Below are 24,638 nucleotides of genomic sequence, written 5' to 3'. Positions count from 1 at the left end.
CTATTTTTGCTAGAATTTTTTAAGAGAAGAAGTTAAGACACACATTTAAGATTGAAATATAAAAGTATGAGATAATCTTGCTATTTTTCCAGTCATATGTATGTCAAGAAAAACATTTAAACAATGAACCATTTTTATTCCAAAATATGGCTGGTAAACCACGTGCATACATTTTAAAATGTGCCTGTTTACCTTTTGGCGTCTCTTCTCTTTTCGTTTGTCTTCTGTATCTTGTAACATTTTTTCTTTCCATAGGTCAAAGAAATAAGAGGGATCCGTATAGAACTTCAGCCCATCCTTTTTATCATCTCTGTGAACAAAATGAACAGATATTGAGATAACAGGAGGATTATTGTTTAAAGCTTACTTAGAGACCCAAGCAAGTATTCTAGCGTACTCATGACTCTGCAGATAACCTAGTGGGAAAGGCTCCAATGGTGCCAATGTACTGCATAGGATGCCATTTCCAGACAGAAGACCTACCTCCCAATGAAATGGAACAGTTCTATCTGTTTCAAGTAGCAAGCCAGCTACTCTGCCAACTGAACTGTCATGAATAAGCACCCAGGTTCTGGTGACTCAAATGGTACAATGAGGTGCTTACTTAAGAATAGGCCCAATACGTATTACATTTGTTTGGATAAAAGAGTTTATCATAGGGAGCAGACCTACACTTTAATGAGAAGCTGGCTTTCCTGCAACCAAACCCGTAAGTGCAGCACCCATTGGCCACTTCACTCAGGGCCCGGTGCAAACTGCATCTGGTTGTGCCAAGGTATCAATTGGGAAAACCAAGTATGAATGGGTGTTTGAGGTAAATTGAAAATGACAAGAAGCAATGTTCAAACAATTATTTAAAACTTAGAAGTACCGTATTTTTTGGCCCATAGGGCGCACCAGCCCATAGGGTGCACCTAGTTTTTTTTGGGGGGGGGGAATAAAGGGGGAAATTTTTTCAGGATGCAGGCAGCTCTCCGCAAGCCGTGGGAGCCCAGCGCGAAGTTGCGCCAGGCTCCCACGGCTTGCGGAGAGCTGCGCAAAGTTCCTGGCGGGAACTCCCGCGGGCTCCCAAGGCTTGTGGATAGCTTCCTGAAGCCTGCATTCGCCCCATAGGACGCACACACATTTCCCCTTCATTTTTGGAGGGGAAAAAGTGTGTCCTATAGGGCGAAAAATACGGTATATTGTGTTCAAATCAGCAAGCTAAACCACCCCCCACGTAGATAGATTTTGAGATTCTAGCATATTTACTCTGAGAGGTGCCTTAGCTTAGCATCTTTGCACCTAAAAATATTTTAAAAAAAACAAAAACTCTCAAGCACTAGAGAGATACTTTAACTTGAAGATATGCTGCCTGTCAGCGTACTGTGGGCTAAATTGACTCTTTCCGACCTTCTTATAGAAGTCAACTGAACTATCTTTGGGCTACTGATATGGAGCCTTAGAATCATAGAAGAGTTGAAAGGGACCACAAGGATCATCTAGTCCAACCCTCTGCAATGCAGGAATCTATCACCCAATGTGGGGCTGAACCCAGAACCCTGAGATTAAGCATCTCATGCTCTACCAACTGAGCTATGCCTCAGGGCTGTTGTCTATATCAGACTCCAAAGAAAAGCTAACTGGGCAATATTCAGTAGCTTGAATCTAGTATTGATTACATCATTACTTGTGCAGGCCTATTTATTCATTTGTAGTTGCGTTACCTATATGAAGTAAGGATATTCAATGGAGGTGGTTTGTCACTCCGATTATAAATATCAGCTACAGGATTGGGGATGCTATTCTTCGAAACCACCTGCTGGTCCTGTACTGTAGAACTTTTGAATGCTTTTTTCATGTTGATATCCTGTAATGACACTGTTGACAAAAAGAACAAAATTAGTAGACAGAACTAAATTGAGAAAAAGTTAACCACAATATCCAGGAGTAAAGCAAATCAAAATATTGAACACATTTGATAAGAGGAAGAAGTGAGGAGCAAAACTGATTAAATTCTTGTTCCTATATAGAATACAAAACATGCCCTTCACACAATTTGTGGGTGCAAGATTCTTAACAAGTCAGACATGGTAATATTTCCCCAACAACATTGTGTAAGTAAAAATATTTGTCCCCCAAATCCACAAGATTATGTATGACATAACAGGTTGTATATAGAGTAACTTAGTATGCACATTATGTGCTATGTTAAACAGCATAAACATGTGCATTGCATATCATGAAGAAAAACTGATCTGCCCAGTGACAACTTGCTCTTGTTTTCAAACTAAGTTCTTCAAGTGGCCTTTGCCTAGCATCCATACAAGTGAGGCGAAAGCCAAGCAGAAACCCTTAATTTCACAGTTGCTTCCCTAACGGATATAAATACATACTGCAAAATGCATTTGAGCTGCACAACTAGTGTTTGGGATTATTTGGTTGCAAACAGTTCTATTTTTTTATCATAGTTCAAATTGTGTATCCATAGGACCTAAGTACCTTTGACCTCAACTGTAAGTTGTTGTTATAACACCAACCTGACATTAAACTTTTGGAGCAGATTTGGAAATATCAAAACTATTTTGGGCAACAAAATACCCTTTTCACAGAAAAACTGGTCTTGTTCAGAACAGCTCCTATCCCAGCTGAAAATAAAGCAGGCAACATACCTATGCCACTCCAAAAAAAGAGATGAAAAAGAAATGCAACACTGTCCACAAAATAGGCAACCTCTCCCAAAAAATCCCTCAATTCTTTTACAAATTTGGGAGGGGCAGAAACCCTGGAAGGTGTCACATTAGGGACCCCATGGACACTACATTTGGGGACCTATATTGTAACATAATATGCTACCTGGCTTAAAATGCAACACACATCTGCTTTTAATTACAAAATATATCAATCAATGAAACCAGCTTTAAATAAATGCATTATACATCTGCATATTTGATTAGAATGTGTATTCAACACTAGATTTACAAATTATGCAATCTATTATTTAAGCTTTTTAAAGGGTTATATTGACTATGAATCAATTTTCAGAAGCAGAATGTGAAAGTGAGGCTTCTAAATTTCATTTCTATGCAGCTTCTGCCAACAACCCAAAGAAAATATGTAGCTTCTGTAACCGCCGTTCTAGACAAATGACAAAACTTCTGCTCCTGTAAATGTCTTCAGTTGTCTAGAATGGCATCCTCAATGAACACAACTAGGCATTCCTTTTGTAAGTATACACAAGCAAGCAAAGATATAAGGAGTCATATTGTATTCAGTGAAGTATTAGAACTTCAGATGTTGCATTAAGACTGAAGACAGTGATGCAAACAGGAACATAGGAAGTTGCCTTATACCAAGTCGGACCATTGGTCCTCAAGCTTAGTATCTTCGATACTGACTGGCAGTGGTTCTCCAGGAATTTAGCCAGGTATCACTTTAAGACCTACCTAGACATGCTGAGGATTGAACTTGAGACCTGCATGCAAAGCTGATGCTCTACCACTGAGCTACAGTCCTTCTCAAAATATAATGTTGTCATAAACTAGCTACAATTATGGTCATAAATTTGTGCTCTGTTACATAGGTAGTAGTGCTGCTACTCTAACCCCTTTCATATCTCATCCTCAGCACATTCATTTTATGCGAGGAGGGAGTAGTATTATGCTGGTGGCCCCACACTCATCAATCACTACCATGCCCTATTGGCCTTGGCTCCAACCTCCATGTGTAAGCGCTCCTTGTGTGGAAGCTGTAGGCACTGTCAGTGGTGGAATCCCATTCCCTCCAACATACAAAGAGCCAACACATAGAAATAAGTTATGAAAGGGGTTACCAAAGGTATCTGAAATTGCAATTGTGAGGCAGTAGCTCTACATGACAAGCTTAAGAAGAGTCTGCTGGATCAGGCCAATGGCCCATCTTGTCCAGCATTCTGTTCTCACAGCAGCCAACCAAATGCTTGTATGAAACCCACAAGCAGGACCTGAGCAGGGGAGTACTCTCCCCTTCTGCGGTTTCCAGCAACTGGTATTCAGAGGCATGCTGACTCTGACCATGGAGACTCTAGCAATTGATACTGATACAGAATTTATCTCCATGACACAGCCACTGAATCTTGAGAAGTAACCTAGGCCCAATAAAATCAATGGGCTGTATCAGCACACAACAGTGTAGACTGCATCCAGTGTTCTAACAATCTGGTTATAAAATACCAAAAGATCAGTTTTCTTGGGCAACAGTTTATCCTACAGTGGTGATATGTATCTATTACTCTTCTGGAATAAGAGGTTTGAGATGGGCATTGCTCATGTTCATCTACCTACTGCAAATTAATAATACATGAAATATACCCAAGCAATAGATCCAATTAAAAGTAGGGCTCCTGCAAAGAGAGATAAGGGCATGGACTTCTAGTGGCAAATATTAAGTGGCAAATATTAAATATATTTTCCTCTTCCTCCCCTTTCCCCCCCTGCAACTGCCACAGATTCCCCCCTCCCAAAGCTGCTACCTTAAAAAAAACAACAACCAAGATGAAATATCACTCAGTACCAACTCCAAAGGAAAAAGTAGTGATTGCTGAGCAATTAATTACTGTGCTCTTGTCAATATCACTTCTGGCTCAATGCTCAAATACAATTACCTACCTTCTTCCACAGTTGAATCCAGCTGGGTGACTTTGACAGCAAGGCGGTCAATTCTGTCTTGAAGGGAATTTGCCCTGATGTAGAAGTTGTTGGCCTCATTAAACAACTCACCAAATATGTCTTCAGCATGTTTGCCTATAGAGAAAGAAGACAACATCTCCCCAGGTGTTTGACACACACTATGCACATGTATTTGCACACAGAAACAGTACAAAGTTTCTTCAGAGAGTTTTCACTATGCTTCTGGTGCTTTATGCAAGTTGACAAGCACAGAATTCCCACATTTATCCAATGTGACTGAAAACTGCTCTTTTCAGACACAATCCTACACACAGGAATGCTACACACTGTCAGAGCAGGTATAAGCAGGGCCAGCCCAACAACTTTTGCTGCCTGTGATAAAGGACAAGTTTTCCCCATTGAATCTTACTTCAGCACTGGCAACAGGCTAGTGTCCTCCCCTTGCAGTGCACCTGAAAGCAGCAGACTAGTTTAGGGGGTATATTACAGGTCTGTGATATCCCGCAGAGAAGAATGGCCCAGGAGGAACAGGCGGCTGCTACCCTCAGTAACTGAATATTATAAATGTAATTCCATATACTACATATGGCATGTGTGATGAATTAATGGCTTCTCTTTGCCTAATGGTTGGGCCAGTGCTGGCTCCAAATCTTTAGATACCCAAAGGCAAACAAGCATTTGGGAAGAAGGGGTGGATCCACATGGCCAAAGCTTTAAAAATCCATAAAAGACTGCTCTACACCCCCTAGACTTAGAAGAGTTTGGCTCTGATATCCCGCTTTATCACTACCTGAAGGAATCTCTAAGTGGCTAACATTCTCCTTTCACTTCCTCCCCCACAACAAACACTCTGTGAGGTGAGTGGGGCTGAGAGACTTAAGAGAAGTGTGACTAGCCCAAAGTCACCCAGCAGCTGCATGTGGAGGAGCGGAGACTCGAACCCGGTTCATCAGATTACGAGTCTACCGCTCTTAACCACTACACCACACTGGCACAAAGGAAGGTAAAAGAAAGAGGGAAACACTGGACACAAGGCCATACAGGATATGAAGTCAAGGTGGCAAGGCATTGATTTTACTTATTTTGATTATTCACATGCAAAGGTGCTGAGACTGCTAAACCCAAAGTCATCATGCCACTTAAGCCAGCTTCAAAACTGTGTATACTCTTCAAGTTTCCCTTAAAAAGAAAAAAACACATTTTAAAAGCCATCCAGTTACTTACTTAGGCTGCTTAGCTGGCGTATGATAGCAGCAAGAGTACTATTGGTTACACATTCTAATTCACTAGTAATTCCCTCGGGCAGAGCTCCTCTGCAGAGGTGTCGAGGTTCAATGTTCCTTTTGACTAACGGCATGATTCAGTGTCTGCCAAAACAAAAGAATAAAACATTAGTCTCACCCCACCACAATACTCCCCAAAACTTTTTTATAAAGGGCGGCAGCTGTCGTTGCAGTATGAGAATAATACAGCATGGCTTGAATACTCATGGTGTTTGAATACTATTACTAGGCAGGGAAGAAAAAGGGCTGGCTCAGTCCTGCCCCACAAGGCCTTGTTTTGGAGTCTTTCACTGAGTTCTGCTGGTGTCCAGCCCATTTGACAGGCGGAATGGATGCCTCTGCTCAATCTAACATAACCACCACCTAGGTGTTTGGGATTGCTGCGTATCACTAAATTCTCAGGAGAAATCCCAAGAAAAATATAAACCACTATCATTCCTCTGAAGACAAATATTAGACTAGAAATGAAGATTCTCATAGCAAATAAGTCCCTAAATATTTTTAAATATGTTTTGTAAATTAAGTATTGGATAGGACATGTTCAGGAGTTGTCCTACTTCCTTCTCAAGGTATTATTTACCTTTCATTTATTAAAAAAGCAACAGCAGAAAGTGTTAGAACAAAAGCCAATGGATTTTGTCATACCGAAACAGGACCTCCAGGTTTAGAGTCAGTTGCTGGGAATTAGTAACAAGGCAAAACTAATGCTTTTATAAGCCCTCCTAGTGGGCTTCCCAGAAGCATCTGGCTGGTCACTGTGGAAAACAGATGTGGGACTAGATTGAATGCTTTTGAAATTCTCTTCTGTTTGATATTAGATAGCTTTTGTCTATTGTCTTTTTGGTGCCTACAGAAGACCTTCCTTTTCCAACAAGACTTTTAAGGAAAGATCTTTTAAGTCTGCATCTGTATTGGAATTGTTTAAGATGTTTTAATTGTTTTATGTCCTTATGTAGGAAAGTTGGGATATGAATAGTGAACCTTTGGTCGGATCCAGTAGTGATGTTCTTAAATGAATTCCTTAGGTAGACTATAATGTACACATTATCCAGATATAGTGTACCCACATTCCCAGCATGTTTGCCCTCCTGTTCCAGCAACGTCTATGCTGGCTTGGTCATGTCCACAGAATGGAAGATGGCAGAATCACCAAGGATATACTCTATAGGGAGTATGCAGGTACTAGGTCTGCAGGTACTAGGTCAGTTGGCAGACCAACTCTGCACTATAATGACATCTGCAAACATGACATGAAGGCTGACAACATTAACCCTGCCATGTAGAAATCCCTTCCAAGACCACCACAACATCTGGAGACAATCAGTCAGGTCGTGTATCCACAACAGTGACCAGAAAAGGAATGACCACGGGAAGGAGTGCAGAAAGAAGAAACATTATGGCACACTTGCATCAGCACAACCAGACATCTTCATCTGCTCCAGCTGCAACAAATCATGTCTCTACAGTCACAGCAGGCACTGTAACTCTCCAATGGTTTGAATTTACCCCTGAAGGCACACTCTTCCATTATTTCCTGAAACTGACAGATGCCAACCAGATATAATGTAAACACATTACAAAGTTCCTTTGACTTCAAGTGGAATTTATCTTTGTAACAAGCATAGCATCAAGATTAGCATCTGCTAGTGTCAGATTCAGCCAGGATTTGAACAACAGTTCTTAAATACCTACTCCCTATTTAATGAAACAATCTTACCAGTCAGTTTTGAATATAAAGCTAGTTCAGTCACTGGGGCAGTCCTCTCCACAGCCTGTGTACATTAGAAAAGGTTACTGTGCCTCCAGCATGCCTGCAACATAATGTGCAACAAATGTGCACACAACCTTTCTGTGCTATCCTCTCCCCTTCGAAGGAAGAATGTACAAATAATTCACATATATAGTTCATCTCACACTTTCAGTTGTAGAGCTAAACACTGAATAACGAGGGCACGTGTGTTTATTTTCACAGAGAACCAGTAGTGTTACCTATCCTACTTTTCCCCAACCTAATGCACTCCATATGTTTTGAACTACAACTCCCATTAGCCCCAACTGGCATGGCTACCTGGATGAAATCAAATAATACCAAAGTAGCTTTAACAAAACTAGCTATAAATTGAGGGGAGGGGGGAAAATCCTCTCTATTGAATCATCTGGACATAGCCTGACTGCAAAGGAAAGCTAGTAGAGAAAATAAAACAATATTTTATCATTTTTCAATTTCCCTCTCCTCCTATATGGAATCTTGAATATGCGGGTAGCTAACTATTTAACTGCCCAGCCTCAATATACAAACATAGCTTTGTATTGTTGTTCTCTTACATGATCAGATTACAGAATTAACAAAAGGTGCTAACAAGTTAATCCAGTTCTTAACTGTAAGGGCTGCTCATCTGCATGTATTTATCTTCCAGATGGCTCTCCATGCATATGATGGAAACTGGCAGACAGGCAAAATATATCCTATGCCACTTGAAACTCTTAAATGATCTTTGGATTAAATGTTAGTTACCCAGATTGCATAAATAACACCTTCACAAGTTGTTGTGAATTCTATATAAAATAAATTGGGATAATCCTGTCAGTCACTTATGTACCATTGGTTTCAACAAGAAACACTTACAGGTGAAACTCGAAAAATTAGAATATCATGGAAAAGTTCATTTATTTCAGTAATTCAACTTAAAAGGTGAAACTAATATATGAGATAGACTTTATTTGTTATAATTGTGATGATTATGGCGTACAGCTAATGAAAATCCCCAAAGCAGTGCATTTCTGATAGAGATGCCAAGCTAAGTGTACCAAGCTTACTCATTTTAAGGTCATCAGTATGAAATACTGGGATGTAGCCAAAATAATAAATTGTTCTATTCATGGATTAGGGCTTTCCCACTACAACCCTACCAACCCAAAATTCATCTGTGGAATGAGGGAGCCTTGGAAATATTATGAGATGTGGCACAAGTGGCTGTCGATGGAAATTATTAGGGTCTTGTTCAATACAGGTTATGTGTAGTCAGTTTTGTTGCTCTCATCCCTGGTTTGCTTAGGTTCCTTTATAATGGAGTGTGTGTGTGTTTCCTTTCTTTCACAGAATCTATGGTGGTGTACGTGGGGCTTCTAAACAGGCTCCCAGCCAGCACAAAGCTTAGTGTGTCACATGCTTTTGGACCATGAGTGGGGACCAAGAATATAGATCTTCAGACTGCAACAAAATGTTGTATAGACTTCTTTTTCACAAATGATGGTACGAAAGTCAAATTTTCAAATCAAACTGTAGTTCACTCAGCTACTTTTGCAGGAGTGGGATGGAAAAGAGATACTGGGGTGACAGAGAAGTTGCACTTTTCAAGTCAAACATGCTCAGAATAGTTTGTCATCCTGACAAAACCATAAATCTTGTTGATATTCAGCATTTGTTAACATTCACTTACTGTTCTAGAAAATAACAGACCTCTCAATGCTATTTTCTCTTCCGTATCTGAAAGACTACTACACCAATTTTCCCATTATGTGCAACAAATCTAAATAATAAGATACGAAAACTGTAATTGGCCTAACTGAAAAAGAATGACTACCCCATCTTCCCAGAAAAACCACTTGGAATAGCAAATAATCACTGCTCTTGCCCAAGCTTGACAGGCAACAGAGGAAATAAGTAACAGACCCTTAAAAACATGGAGGAGGAATGGGGAACAAAACATTCCTTTCTCTTTTTCCCCTGATGAAAATAATGACAAACTGTAAACAAGAGCTGTGCAACTGTAATCAGTGCTTCATTATGGTACTCATGTTGCTTAATAGAAATGAGAATTCATGTTTGTCCACATCAGCAACCAAGCAAATGAAACAAATGCACTATACCCCTGCACCTACCCCATTCCTTAGAACTTGAATACAACAGCTTTTCTAGCAACGTTGAACAGAAATAATAAAACTAAAGATAACTAAGACAATACCTGATAAGAAAACTATAGAAATAAAAGCGACCAGAAAGGAGCAAAGGGACTGTGACCTCCATTCTTATCTCCACAAAATCGTCCAGGAGAACCTCCAGGAACCCACACATTCATGTACTGTCGTCAAGCCAAGGTTTGGCTTAGCAAGTCATGTGAACTGAGCCATTACTAAAGAACTTCAGACTGAGTACATAAATCTAGAACTTTCCTCACACATTCTGTATCATGAAGAGTTGCCTGTAGGTATGAAACTCAGGTACTATACCATCCATGAACTCTGTCCAAAGACAGAATGGACTACCAACCAGAACTCCTGAATATTTTAAGCCGTTGAATTGAAACATACCTCAACTTGCATTAAATCATAAAAGTAACATAGAATACCCATATTTTACCTTCTGAGTCACTTATGCAAACTGCAAAGTACTGCAAATCATATTTATAATGTTAAACAGGTTTTTCCCGAACATTCAAACTTTATGCCACTATTAAAAGCCCTGAAAAACAAAACAGATAGTTATGACTCCTGCAGTGCACTTACTACATTTGGTGCCTGAAGGGAGTTTGAAAATGTTGTTCAAATACAAATAGTCATGTTAAACCTAATAACCTTTTAAGAAAAAGTTCTATTAACAGTAGGATACTGTTGCTGACAATGCAAGTAAGCAGACATATGCCGTCCCATATGAAGAACAACTCATCACCAGTGGAATTCTGTCACCCACTAACTTACCATTCAACTCAATCCTGGCCCTGACACATTTTGACAGTGGCAGTGTGCAGGTGCTGCCTTTGAATGGGAGTGAAGCCTTTTTTAAAAAAACAACAACCAAAAATAATAAACAATAACCTTCTAAAATGTTTTAAACCTTGGGTTAAGGAGAATCAAAAGATAACTGCAGTTAAAGTCACAAACGTTTCCCTTGATCACAAGTTAAGACACAAGTGGGAGCCTACAGAATTGAGATCTTAGGCTGATTCCTATCTTCCTAACACGATGGAGTAATGCTCTATCTCCAGTGGCTGCACACAGGGATGGGAAAAGAAATTCTATTCAGTTCATATTTAAAGGCAAACTACAGCCATCCTTCAAATTTTGCAATGCTGCTCTCCAACCAAGTAATGTATGCAAAAATGCATATACTAGGGTAAAGCATGCATAGAAATGCATATATTGGTGAAAAGAACACAAAAATGCATATCATGGCAAACTGCTCCACAAAAATGTGTTTACTCTGCAAAAATACATAAAAAAGTGAGTATATTAGGCATATTTTGCCCTAAAATGCTAATGAATTTTCATGAAAACTTTCCCTCCCAAAATTCAAAAACTGATGTGAAAAAGTGGATAACCAAACTTAAGATTGGAAAAATGAAACACAAACTGAAAGACTCTGAAACTGACTTATTCATCTATCCTAGTTTCACAAGCATGAAATAATTAAGGAAAATATGCACAATTTTAACTAAATTATCCACTAATGCTCTAGTGACAATAGTCTATTTCAGGGGTTCTCAACTTTAACCACAGACCACCCTGTAAGTTTCATTCAGGTGGTCCGCAGTGTGTTTCATCACATTAAATGTTCATATTTATTTTTATTCTTATTTTATTGGGCATTTCAATAGCATAAAACTATTTTGATAGTGATTTTGTTGATACTTAACTTACACCTTAAACATCCCAGCTTTCCATAGGCATCCGTTTGGACAATGTGGGAAACAGGATGTTTCACAAGATGGATTTTCTGTCTGATCCAGAACTGTTCTTCATATATATATGAAATGTTCAGAAAGATCATCAACTTAGAGGCCAAGTGAATAAAAATGCCAGAGATTAAGAAGAAAGCAACAAAAGCAAAAATGTAGTAGCTTAATCATCAAGGAATGTGGTTCTCAACTGGCATGAAACAATAAATATTGTAGCAGGTGCAGAGACAAGGAAAAGGGCAACAAAAACTGGACTGAAAGGACAGCTTGGTAGTGATTGTGGTGAGAGGCTACAAAAAGTTGTGGAGAGGTCATTACATAAGCATAGCATGTCCTCTGGAGGTTTTTGTTATTAACAAAAAATGCCTTCAAATAATCAATATTATAACTGATTATTAACAACAGGCAATAACTGTCTGGCAGCATTTGCTTACAACTATAAAGAACAGAGGGCACAATACATTCCATCCTTCTAAATATTGAAGGAAGACAGATAACACATCTCAGCCCCTGCATCCATCACGGCCAGTGGCAGAGAAATGTCAGAGTAGGGAGTTCTTAACTGCAATCCTTATGACATGGTCTGAGCAAGAAGGTGCTGGCTTAAGTCACGAAATTAGCAACAAAGTTCACCAACAAGGAGAGGAAATCAGCTAAGTTCTAGAACTATTCAGAAAGGCTAGCCTTTGGTCAACAAAGGCTCAAATCCATACGTGCAACTGCAAAGAACCCCAAAGAACAGTGTGTTACTGGTCCATTGGCAAAGTATGGACAGAAGTTTAGTCTTCTGGTATTTATATTCTATGTGGATATCATAAGCCTTTTATTGCTTTCCAGTCAAAGATGCTGACAATGGGAATTCTGAGCATCTACAGCTCCAAATACAAAGGTCACTGTTCCTGGATCCCCTGACACAGCAACAAAATGCTTCATGGTTTGATTTAGTCTCTCTAGAAGATAGACAAGGGCTATATTCTGTTTCTAAATTCAAGTTGTGCTTGCAAAACACTTAACACTTGGCTGCAACATGTTTTGAAGAGAAAATTTTCCACATGACAAAAATGCAATGGTTTTGGCAGACAATATAGATGCTCCCAACAACCACTGTTTTTAAAAGAAAATGCACACTGAACTTTGCTCCAAGAACAATAATTTGCAGTTGCTTGAAGTATGTATATTGCTGGCTGATGTCAAATGGAATCTATACATGTAACAGTAATGTTTAGAATTCTTTTCAGTTCAAGATCATATAAATTCATACAAAGAAGAAAGAATTCTTTTTTTAAAAAATGCAACTTAAGAAACTAAAGATCTTTCAAACAGTCCATAACGAAAGGGAGGTCCTGTTGGTGCATAACTGCTTTTTGTATGGGAGAAAGTGGCTTGAAAGGGCAAAATAAATGGGGTGGGGGAGAAAACCACAATCAAAAAGAGAACAGACAACAGACAGCTCAGCCACTAATGCATTGAAACTACACATCCTGATACAGAATCAATACAATCTACTCTCAGAGGAGAGAGAAGGTACATTTTGGTTCCTGAAAGAAAGTAGCAGGTCTACATAGTAAACATGCTCAGATTTCCATCTCCCCCACTACTAAGGAACAATTGGAAACAAAGCTCTCTTTTTTAACAGAGGTGCCTCTCTTTGTTATTTACATGCTACCATGAACTACTGTAAAACTGAAGAGTAGAAACTATGCACATGACTCAACAAGGAAACTGAACATTATTGAACATATTATTTGTATTTTGTGTCCTCCTTACTCAACTGCCTGCAAAGAAACTGGATATATCATTTTTTTAATATTTTAAGCATCAAATATTAAATCTACTTTGCAACTTAAAACTTTTTTTAAAGAGCTTTTTTATAAAAAAAGAAAAAGAATGATTTGCTAGCTTATTAATAGAAGTAACAATCTTTTATTTACTAAATATTGGATAGTATTCATTCATTTGTTTGGTCTTCACTGCTAGTATTCGTATTAGCCTAACTCCTAAGACCACGTTTCAAAGCTAATACATAAGCATTTTTCAGGGCCAAATGTTTTGCAACTCAATCTTTTCAAAGATTTCCATTATGGATGAAGGTCCATAAGTGTTAACTCAGTTAAGAGCAATATAAGGATGCAAGATTGATCAATATTATCAATATTATCAATGTTAGCCATGATTGCCACCAACGCTCAAGACACAAATCAGTGGGGAGAGAGTTACAAAAGTGACTAAAGTGTAGTAAAGTACTTTTACATACACATTTTTCACTTTTGTTGCTATAGCACAGTATTTAATATTTGATGTTAATCAACAATATAGAACTAAATGATTGTCAGTTCTAGATTGATAAGAAACAACAACCACACACATATCATTAGCCATTATTAAAGAGGTATCAGGCCACTGTGTAGATATTTACAGATTTTATCCATCAGTTGTAAAGAAAAACTGCCAGTTTAAGGGAAGCAACACTATGAGCACTGCAGCATAAGGTTACCAGACATCCCCGTTTCCCGGGGACAGTCCCTGGATTTACAGATCAGTCCCCATGCAAAATCTACTGAAGTTGAAAAGTGTCCCCGGATTCATTGAAAAAAATCTGGTAACAGTACTGTAGCACTATATTTTTATATTAGAGTACATTTGTTAAGTCTGTGGGTTCCTAAAGTCAGTGATATTTTCTACTGTTATTTGTAGAGTATTTCAAAAGTGTAGTGTCACTTCACACTTCCACAAAGCAGAACTTCCCAATAAATACAGAAGGCAGTATTCAAAAGGATCTATTTGTATGCAGGCCATGCTTAAGACAAATTGTGAAGCTAGCATGTAGCCAAATATGCACAAAGGCTATTCAACAGTATGGGCATTTTGTCCAAGTTCTTTCAGTTAATTATGGAAAAGAACCAAGCACGAGAACCATAAGGACTTTGAATAGAGACTGTCCCACAAATGAATAGAAGCTGTATGTTTAATTATTATGATTATTTATCTACTACCAACAATGCACACAGAACTTTAGGGTCGCAATACTGAAAAAGAAAAGAAAAAGACACAAAGAATACTCTGCCTCACATTCCCATCATACTTCATGAATACAGAAACAATATGAGGTTATACTGGATATATTTTAAAGGGTGAGAAGAGAATGAATGAGAACTGTGGATCTCTTTCCACAAAAATAAATGGGGACAAATCAATTTAACATAACAAATAATTTATTATTATGAAAAGCTCCATTATTTTAATTCATATCCACTGAGATATGAAATCTGTAAAGGCTTCAAAAAGTATCCCAACACCTCTGGAAAGTTGAAAGAGATGTCCTTGTATACAAGAGAAGGGAATTCAATCTGTTGAATTTCATTGTACACAGGTCGTACATTGACAATAAAGGTATTATTATACTAGGACCTGAGAGACGAGGGTTTAAATCCCCACTCAGCCATGAAGCTCACTGGGTGACCTCAGGCCAGCCACTGCCTCTCAGCAAAACCTACCTCACAGGGTTGTTGTGGGGGATTAGATGAGAAAGGGGAGATTAGATGAGCTCATTGCAGAAAAAGGTGGGAAGGAGGTATAAAAATATAAATAAATAAATTTTTAAAAATTCAGCATCATAAAAAGTATTCCAACACCTGTTTAATTACCACTCACTGAAACAGATGTTGCCAAAATCCTAAAAACATAAGCCAAGGCAAATCAATTTTCAGTGGAGTACCTATGTATGCTTGCTTTTGTTGCAACAAAGCACCATAAGACTTTAAAAAATTCTTATGGCACAATATTTTGTGGACTATAATGCAGAGAAACAGTGTAATCTATTCAGAAGTAATTTCACTAAATTCAGTGAGACTTAATCCCAGGCAAGCATGTACAGAAGTGGTGGGAACCTCAGGCCTGGGGGTCAAACGTGGTGATACTAGGTTCACCATACGTCAGGAAAATTCCTGACATGTCCTGGTTTTCGGATGTAAAAATGTATGAAAATGTGATGGGAAAAGCAGATAAAACAGCTCAAAAAAGCTCAACAATTTTGGGGTCTTCCTAAAAAAAAGCAACCTTAGGTGATACAGTCCTCATTATCTGGCCCACTGGATTCTCCTCAGGCCCCACCCTCTCCTCAGCCACATCCTCTTCCAAGGCCCCACCTCTGCTTCATACACTCCTTAAGTATTTTTGCCTGGCTAGAATGTGCACTTAACAAAGCACCGATAAGGACCAAAACTGTTTTGCTTTAGTACTGTTATTGCTTTGCATGCATTCTGACCATGCCCTGAAACATATTCCTTTCGCTATTTCATATTCCACTTTGTGTTCACGCTATCAGTGCTGCTGAACCTGCCATCCAAATCTGTTCTCAAGAAGGTTGGGTATCTAAGCAGACAAAAGTTAAAACAATTACCCTTGCCACTGATGACTGCTCGCATTCTTTCAAAGATGTCGTATTAGGTGGCCATAGGAAAAGCTTTGTGATTCTTCTAACAGCTTAACTACACATTAATGGGTTTAAAAAACAACAACATCAGGCATGGGGGAGAGATGATTATCTGAACTGGAACAAATTGATGTTACTACTGTGGCTTACTAAAACAAACCAAGTTCAAATCATAGTTCCTGAACTTGCTTCCATAGTTAAAATTAATCACAGTTTGTCCACATACTAAAATGCTGTTAACTGAGAACAGAAGGAAAAGCTTCTGATCTGCTTCGCACAGCTGCATCCAAGGAAGAGGGGCGGGGGGGCACAAGCCAGAGACTCATTCACATAACAATATATCACTAATGCAGTTAAAGCAGGAACACAATACAAGTTGAACTGAACAACAGGAATAGATAAAATGCCAGACAGATCTAAAGCCAAACTCTTTTTGTTCAGGTGACTATTCCTAGGAAGCACATATATTTATGCATAAAGCTCTTTAGGCATGCTAAAATTAGTATGCTAACAGTGTTGACCACTTTCTGAGGCTGAAGAATTAAGCACACTTACTAGGGACCAAATTCCACTGAGCTTGGAGGAGTGATGTAGGATCGTACTGTTAATATATATATATATATATATATATATATATATATATATATATATACACACACACACAAATATATATATATGTATGTATATGTGTGTGTGTGTGTATATATATATATATATATATATATGTGTATGTATATGCATATATATATGTAAAGCAGAAGGAGCCAACATAGAGCCTTCCAAATGTTTTGGACTACAACTCCCAGCATCCCTGACAATTGGTATAGCTGGCTGGGGCTGAAGGGAGTTGTAGCTCAGAACACCTTGACGGCACAACATCAGTGACCCCAATGTAAAATGTACATTCTATTCAGTTGGCATATAAATATATTTACTAGTATTCTAATAACACTTTGAATATTACATTTCATCCACACTCTTTCTCCTAACTTTCCCCCTAATGAGATATTTCAATAGTTGTTTTTTGCAGTAACAAAAACTTTTCAGATAAACACAAGATTAACAAAACATACTTTTTTAGTTTTGTTGACTACATACAGTGGACACTCGGGTTGCGAACATGATCCACATGGGATGCACGTTCGCAACCCGCAGTGGCGTGTCTGTGCACATGCAGGTTGCGATTTGGCGCTTCTGCGCATGTGCAAAGCGCGATTTAGTGCTTCTGCACATGTGCGACCGCCAAAACCTGGAAGTAACCCGTTCCAGTACTTCTGGGTTTTGGTGGTCCGCAACCTGAAGTGTCTGTAACCCAAGGTATGACTGTATTCCAATTCAAAACTTTCCAGATTGCTTATGTCACTGACCTTAAGACAAGTGGTGCACATTTATTATACTGCATGCCTATATATATATCTACCCAGCAGTAAAACCCATTCAGTTTTATGGGAATTACTCCCTGGTAAATGGGTTTTGAACTGCAGCCTTAGACATAAGCTGGTTTACTTAGCATAAGGCAACAGTCTAACAAAGCTGACATCACAGTATAGAAACTAGTTTCTATGATATTCTGCGTATTTTACCTTCTTACTACCACAGCCAAAGAATTAAGATCTCTTGAATCAGGGTTTGTTAAACAAACCAAGAACATATAACACTGATAACAGCCTTTATGATTCCCTAACTTTGTTCAAATAATTTGAAAAATAAATGTAGTACAGGCGACTCTCAACTTAGGCAGTGGTTATGTTCCAGGATACAGCGTAAAGCCAAAATTGTGTATAGTCCAGAACACATTGCATTCAGTGGAAGGTGGAATTGCCAAAGTATTTTTTCTGAGGCAGGAGACAGCCAATAATGCTAATGATTAACAAAGGATTATTCCTAATCATAGCAAGTAAAAAATAACTTTTACTATTTGCTCCCCAATTTTACTACTGTATTTAGAATTAATGCTCTAGGTTCTATCTGAGAGTAGGTCACAATGTTCCCCTAAACAAGGACTCCACCTAATAGCCAAGGCATCTATTCACACAGATCTATTAATCAAATGGAAGGCAGCATATCTATAACATTTTCCTGACTTGGGGAAAAAATCAGAAGTATCAATACCTTCCTTATTCCATAGCTTTGTGTATGGTTTTCCTCAAGCTTCCTAAAATGCTGACTAACCAACTTCAAACTACTTTTCTTTGAGCGCACATGAGGACAGTTAAATCTGCTGAAAGGAAATGTCTCACTATGTCAAAGCAGCCACAGATCATGTTGGCATATCTGTTACAGTGCCTTGGGAGATGCACTCATCCATCTACAGTGTTCATGCATTAGCTCTACCATCAATCTGTGCTGTCTGCTATTGATGTCACCAACAGCTACAACATACTGTTTTTTATACTAATGGGCAAGCACATACACTTAGCATTTATTTTTCTTATGTTTCTGAGTACTTCAGCATCAAATGTACACATCCCATCGGGAGTCTAACTGCAACAAATGAGCATAGGAGAGAGTATACAAGGTATTAATATGTTAACTATTAAAGGTGTTAAAAGTTGTTTGCCATTTTTTAATCGTAGAAGGGTGCATCTACTTTTGGTAGATTTGCACATACCCCATAGTAACTATTCCCTTGGCTTTGGGTGTTTGAAATGATTGTAGAGAAGGCAATACAGATGTGGAGTGTTAAAGTCCCGTTGATCCAACACTGCCAAAAAAATAATCCACTGGCTCAGTTCAAACATGATGACCAAACATGTTTTGCACTACCCAGTTTAGAAAGCAAACCATGGCTGAAAGCTACTGTCTTACTTTCACTGTCCATCTACCCAGCACTCACCATCATAGCTTCATAAACTCACTACCATCTCTATGGTTCAGCAGCCTTAGGAAATAGAGCAATCGTCATAATGGTTTGTGAATTCAGATATTGTATCAAACATCCATTAGCACAGATCTTGGATGGTGAACCACTCCAAACCATGGTTTCTGAAGGTGGCTGGCAAACAGCTGACAAACCATGATTGTATTCAGACATGCTTAACCAATTAAGTTTACCTAACCAGTTTGGCATCATGTCTGAATTGACCCAGAATGCTTTGTGCCTGCTAAATAGGTCTGTTTTTAATAGTACCTCCAAAAAAGGTGAACTACGGTTGTCCAGTCACACACTTAGATAACTGGATATCATATACAAATTTGTTCTCTAGTGAATCAGGATTTTATCCTGATATAGCAAGTTATCTTAACAGTCTGCATACTTTGACAATTTTAGAGAACACTTTTCTTCACTTTTTGCTTCACCACTAGCTAACTAACCTCCACTTGCTCCATTTTCCCAGCACAAAGGCAGAATAGGCAATTAAAAACACCAACCCCTCACTCACCCAACAAAAGGAAGAACAGAGTAGTTTTAAAAACATAATTATGTGTAGTCTTCTTAGGGAGCTAAAGGGGGACCTATATTTCAAAGCTTAGTGGATCTCTCTCTCTCTCTCTCTCACACACACACACACACACCCCAGTCAATAAACACACACAGACAAACTATTTCTTACAAAATTAAAAACGTTATCTAGGATCCTAATCTCACACAAACCAAAACCCTAAGTAAATTTCTTTAGAGGTTGATTGTATTAAAAGAAGAAAAGACAAACCCACAGAAAGCAACACTAAATATCTTAACGATTGTGGGTTTACCTGCTTTCAGGGCTAGAGATTTGCACACTTAAGCCAGATGGAGCGGTCGAGCCCTTTGCCCGGTTTAAAGCAAAATAAAGGAACTTCGATCTGGAGTGGGAGGAAGACAGCCTGAAGAATGATGCAAATCTCTCCCTTTAAACAACCGCCTGTTCCAGAATGGAGAAAGCAGCCAGCAAAGCGGGTCACGAATTCCCCGGGGGCGACTTAATGTATGTGTATATGGGGTGAGGGGAGGGGGTGGGGCGCAGCCTCTCCCTCTCTCCCCTCCCCGCACTTTGTCTGGGAAGGAGGGGAGCGGGAGAAGGGGAGTCTCAACTCTTTCTGAGAGTTACGCCGTATATATCAAGCGGGCAGCCGTCCCGAAAGACAAGGCGACACAACTCGCTGGCCGCAAGAAACAGATACCGCTCATGTCAGTCTGACCCGGGTCGGCGAGCCTCGTCCCCCTCACGCCGCATGAAGGGGCGCTAAACCCACGCGAGGCGGGGCGTGTGTGTGTGAAGGGGGCCTCGGGGGATTATGAAGGCGCTCTCTCGCTCACTCTCCGGGCGGGAAGCATCCAGTGACCATTTCGCTTTAAAGCTCCCCAGTCGCAAAACTCTTCGGGATTATGAGATGGATAAGGAAGGTGGGCGGGGGAAGACGCCGGGCCGCCTCCGCTCCTAAGCCATGGAGCAACACGCTTCGAATTAAAACCACTTCTCCCGCCCTCCACCCCCACCCCGCCGCCTTTCCTCTCTTCCCTACGGTTTTCCCCAACGGGCGCTTCTTCTCAAAATAAGGGCTTTCGGGTGGGCGCGCGCTTCCCCTCTCGCGTTCTAATCCTCGCCCCCGCCCCCGCGGCATACCTCTCGCGCGCGCCACATTCCATCTGGCTCGACTACAGCAAGCGGGCGCGGGGCTCCCAGTCTACTCCCCACAAGCGGCAACGGCGGCCAAGCAGCGGGCTCAGCTCGGGAGCCATTCAATCCCCTCCCCCTCGGCGCCCTCGAGCGTGTCGAGGACTTAGTCCCCGCCCACTCGGTCCTATCTAGGCTAAGGATGGAGGCGGGCAGAAAGCGAGGGCGGGAGGGAGGGAGGATTTGTATCCAAGCAACAGAACTGATCGGCATTCTGAGTAGCCAGTGAGCGGGGCAGAAAAGAGAAGGGCTGCTTTCTGCCTCAGGGATTACTTTAAAACACACACACACACAAACGGCGTTTGCGTTATCCCTTTTCCTCTTCGCTTTACAGTTCTGGCAGCTGATCCGAATTGGCTGCCCTTGGGGCCTCGCCCATCCCGACTTCTCACAAGCTTCGCTTCCTTTCCTTCCGCACATTATCGCTTCCCCCCGACCGCTAAAGTTTTGTCTTCTGTAGGACTCTTTCTCCTCACGACTCCCACCAGCCTCCGTTATTCACTCAGGACCGTCAGGAGCGCCCTCAGGGCAGGACCTCGGGGGAGAGAAGTCAGTCGAACAAGCCACGAAGGCCTCAAACGCAGCAACCCTTTAGAATTAGGTGAAGTCAAATACAGTACCTGTGTCTAAAAGGGGCCAGGGGATTAGAACATGAAGGCCAGCATCTCAAACAGGGCTGGGGGATGTTTGCAGGAGAGATTCTCCTGCTGGGTGGGGAGCCACAGTAGTAGTCTCCCTGCTGGGGTGTGGTTTATTTGTTTAATTTTAAAGCGTCTATATGTCACGTAATATTTCAAAAATCACTTCAGTAACAGTAGAATTGTAGTAGTAGTAATAATAATAATAAAATTTATTTATATCCCGCCCTCCCCAGCCGAAGCCGGGCTCAGGCTTAATAATACTAATTAATAAATAATTTATTATTTATTCCCCAGCCACTCTGGGCAGCTCCCAACAGAATATTAATAATTAAAACACGATAAAACATCAAACATTAAACACTTTCCTAAATAGGGCTGCCTTCAGACGTCTTCTAAAAGTCAGGTAGTTGTTTATTTCCTTGTCATCTGATGGGAGGGCGTTCCAAAGGCGGGCGCCACTACCGAGAAGGCCCTCTGCCTGGTTCCCTGTAGCTTCACTTCATTGCTGCAATGAACAGACTAAAAATCCCCAGTATATTATCAAAACAAAAACACAACCTAAGAACTGTAAAACAACAGCTTACCGTGCACGTAGCTGGCAAAACCAATTTTAAAAATCCAAAGAATATGCAATGCCATTTATAGAACCTTAGACAGAATGAAGCACCTCACTTCAGGAAACACATTTTTTTTTCTGGACACAGGGCAAGGCAAATATAGAATCGGTTTGTTTTTATTGCTATGAGGGGCACCAGTTGAAATATCTGCCTCAGCATTATGAATGCCTTAGACTGCCTCTTCAAAGTTTAAGGCATCTTCTCTGCTCATCTACATTACATTGCAGTCAACAGAGAATCCAACCCTCTAGTTCATCCTGTTCTTAGAGTGTGGCCAAACAGATGCCTCTGGGAAGCCCACAAGCAGGACCGGAGCACAAAAGCACCCTCCCCTTCTACAGTTTCCGACAACTGGTATTCGGAAGCGTACAGCCTCTGATAGCCATCATGGCTAGTAACCGCTGATAGACTTTACCTCATAATTTGTCTAATCCTCTTTTAAAGCCATCCAAGGTAGTAACCAGCACTACTTCCTGTGGGAGCAAATTCCACAGTTTAACCATGCACTGTGTGAATAAGCATTTTCTTTCATCTGTCCTGAATCCTTCAACATTCAGTTTCATTATATGTTCACGAGTTATAGTGTTATGAGAGAGGGAGAAAAACTTTTCTCTACCCACTTTCTCCATGTCATGCATAATTGTATACCTTTCTATCATGTCACCTCTTACCTATCATTCCTGAGCTAAACACCCCAATTCCTCATAGGGGAGTTGCTCCACCCCTATGATCATTCTGGTTGCCCTTTTTTGAACCTTTTCCAACTCCATACTATCCTCATTGGGGTAAGGCGACCTGAAGTGATTCCCCTTCAAATCATTTGTATTTGTTTCCCAGTAAACCATGTTCAGGATCAGAATGTTCCTTTTTTCTCCACATCTATAAAACATAAAAGCACCATACTGGAGCACCAAAGGGTTTAGCGAGGGTTTTAATTTTGCACTGCTGTCATGGGTTCTTGCATTGTTGCAGCTAGCAGGACCCCAGGCTTTGAGTATCTGAGGGGGTGATATGTTGGTTAGAGAAGGAGAGAATAGTGGAGGGAGGCCCCTATCATGCATGCATTGTGAAAGCTAACAGTGCCTGAATAATGTGGTCAAAGCTCTCTTTCCTTGGTCGCTTTCTTCTTTTTTTGTCCTTTGCAGCCAGGCCTGTTAACAGAGGCTTTTGTTTAGTACTTTTCAGGCTCCTTTACAAATAAAGGAAGTCAGACATCTTGTGAGTAAGATTTGGGCAGATGTGGAAATCAGCAGCTAGTTGAACTTTTAACAGTTTAGAATGTTTAAATAAATATATCAAATAATAATATTAATAGTAATGGTGATTTAAGTTCTCTTAAAATCAAATAACCCACAAACAGCCACAAATGGATAAATGTTGTGGATGGCAGTATGCACAGCCCATCAGTTAATTACTGTAAACCTTAGTAAAAGGGCAAAGGACTGGGGATTTGTGAGAGAGAAGGCAGGTGGGAAGGGTATAGAGATGGAGATGGACAGGTAGCAGAATGACTACAATAAAAGGTATTAAGGCCTCTGTCATGCCTGATTAAAAGTAAGCAGCTTGGCAGATTTGTTGGCTATCAAAGCCTGAAGTCTATACTTATTTGTGCCCCAGTTCTTTATATGCTTACTAATGCATACGCCTCTGACTTAAGCAGAGCTTGGTTACTTTATCTTGCATTCAAAAATATATAAAAATATATAAAAATATTTTTTTTCTGGATCATGAGAACAGTTACAGAGTTACCTGGTGTTAAAATAGAGTAAATTACCATATTTACACAAATCTAATGCACCATCAAATGTAACGCTCACCCTAATTTTTGTGATGTACGGTAATTTGGCCAAAAAAGGTGCACGTTACCTTTGAGTAAATATGTTATTTACAGCTCCCATCAGAATCAGTGTATCACAATGATTATTAAGGGAACACTGATGTGGATAAGGTGAGATTAGTGGTGAATCAGCTTGTGAAAAAAATACTTTTCCTTCTAGACTCTTCAAAAATGTCTACATGCCTTGAATGAGATGATTGAATGGGGGAGGGATGATATAAAATACATAATATCAAATGATATGTAACTGATGTGTTACTTCCAGTATCATTACTAAGGTAGACACTGTGGTATTATTCTAGTTTGCTGTGTGCATTTCATTTTCATATTGGATGAGTTGTATGTGAGACATTCCAGTTCAATATTTTTTTCTAGGTGTGTTAATTTTTTAAAAAGAAGAATCAATACAAAGGTCCCAATAAAGAATCAATAGAATCTGTCAACAATGACAGGGTGAACACATGAAACATCACAATGCTTAAAATGTTCACTTTGTTTAGCACAGTGCTCAGTTATTGATAATTTGTCCCTTGACAGAGTAAGGCAGCTGCCCAAGCATATAGTTGTCAGCCATGTCTTTTGCAGGAAGAAAACAGAGAAATAAAATATATTTTTTACATATGGCATGTACTTGCTTGACATTGTGGCAATTCTATTTTTCCCCAGTATGTGGAAAATAACTGGTCAAATTAATTTTATAATCACAATTGAAATATATGTTTTATTTGATCTTTTTAGATAGTAAAAGATCACTATGTAGTTGGCAGTATCTTGCCTAACCTAGCTTAACGAAATAAATGTTTTCCATTTATGCTATTCCATAACATCATAGACCATTTTCATCTACCTTTTTATTTTTCTTAAAAAACAACAACCCCTAAGGAATAATTTATATTCTGGTCAATAATA

The 24,638-nt window shown here is 39.7% G+C and overlaps 1 protein-coding gene across 4 annotated transcripts in view; it reads right to left on the bottom strand.

The window, feature by feature from the left end:
• The window catches only part of WASF3 (WASP family member 3), a 33,679-nt gene extending 12,906 nt beyond the window's left edge, over window positions 1–20,773 (bottom strand). The window contains exons 1-5 of one of the 4 annotated variants that reach the window (XM_083437155.1): window positions 20,584–20,773; window positions 5,871–6,013; window positions 4,626–4,760; window positions 1,707–1,860; window positions 193–310 (exon numbers count right to left, since the gene is read on the bottom strand). In XM_083437155.1, the coding sequence (XP_083293281.1) occupies window positions 193–310; window positions 1,707–1,860; window positions 4,626–4,760; window positions 5,871–6,003 (540 nt within the window). In that variant the 5' untranslated portion in view covers window positions 6,004–6,013; window positions 20,584–20,773. Of the gene's footprint in view, window positions 1–192; window positions 311–1,706; window positions 1,861–4,625; window positions 4,761–5,870; window positions 6,014–19,732; window positions 20,551–20,583 lie in introns of those variants that run through there. The other 3 variants (XM_083437157.1, XM_083437154.1, XM_083437156.1) reach the window with 3 other exon arrangements.
• Window positions 20,774–24,638: the final 3,865 nt, after the last annotated feature.

The sequence above is a fragment of the Podarcis tiliguerta genome (genome assembly GCF_965153285.1).
Source record: "Podarcis tiliguerta genome assembly, chromosome: 4".
Classification (NCBI taxonomy): Eukaryota; Metazoa; Chordata; class Lepidosauria; order Squamata; family Lacertidae; genus Podarcis; species Podarcis tiliguerta.
The sequence above is the reverse complement of the archived record's forward strand: the minus strand, read 5'-3'. Positions and strand labels throughout refer to the sequence as shown.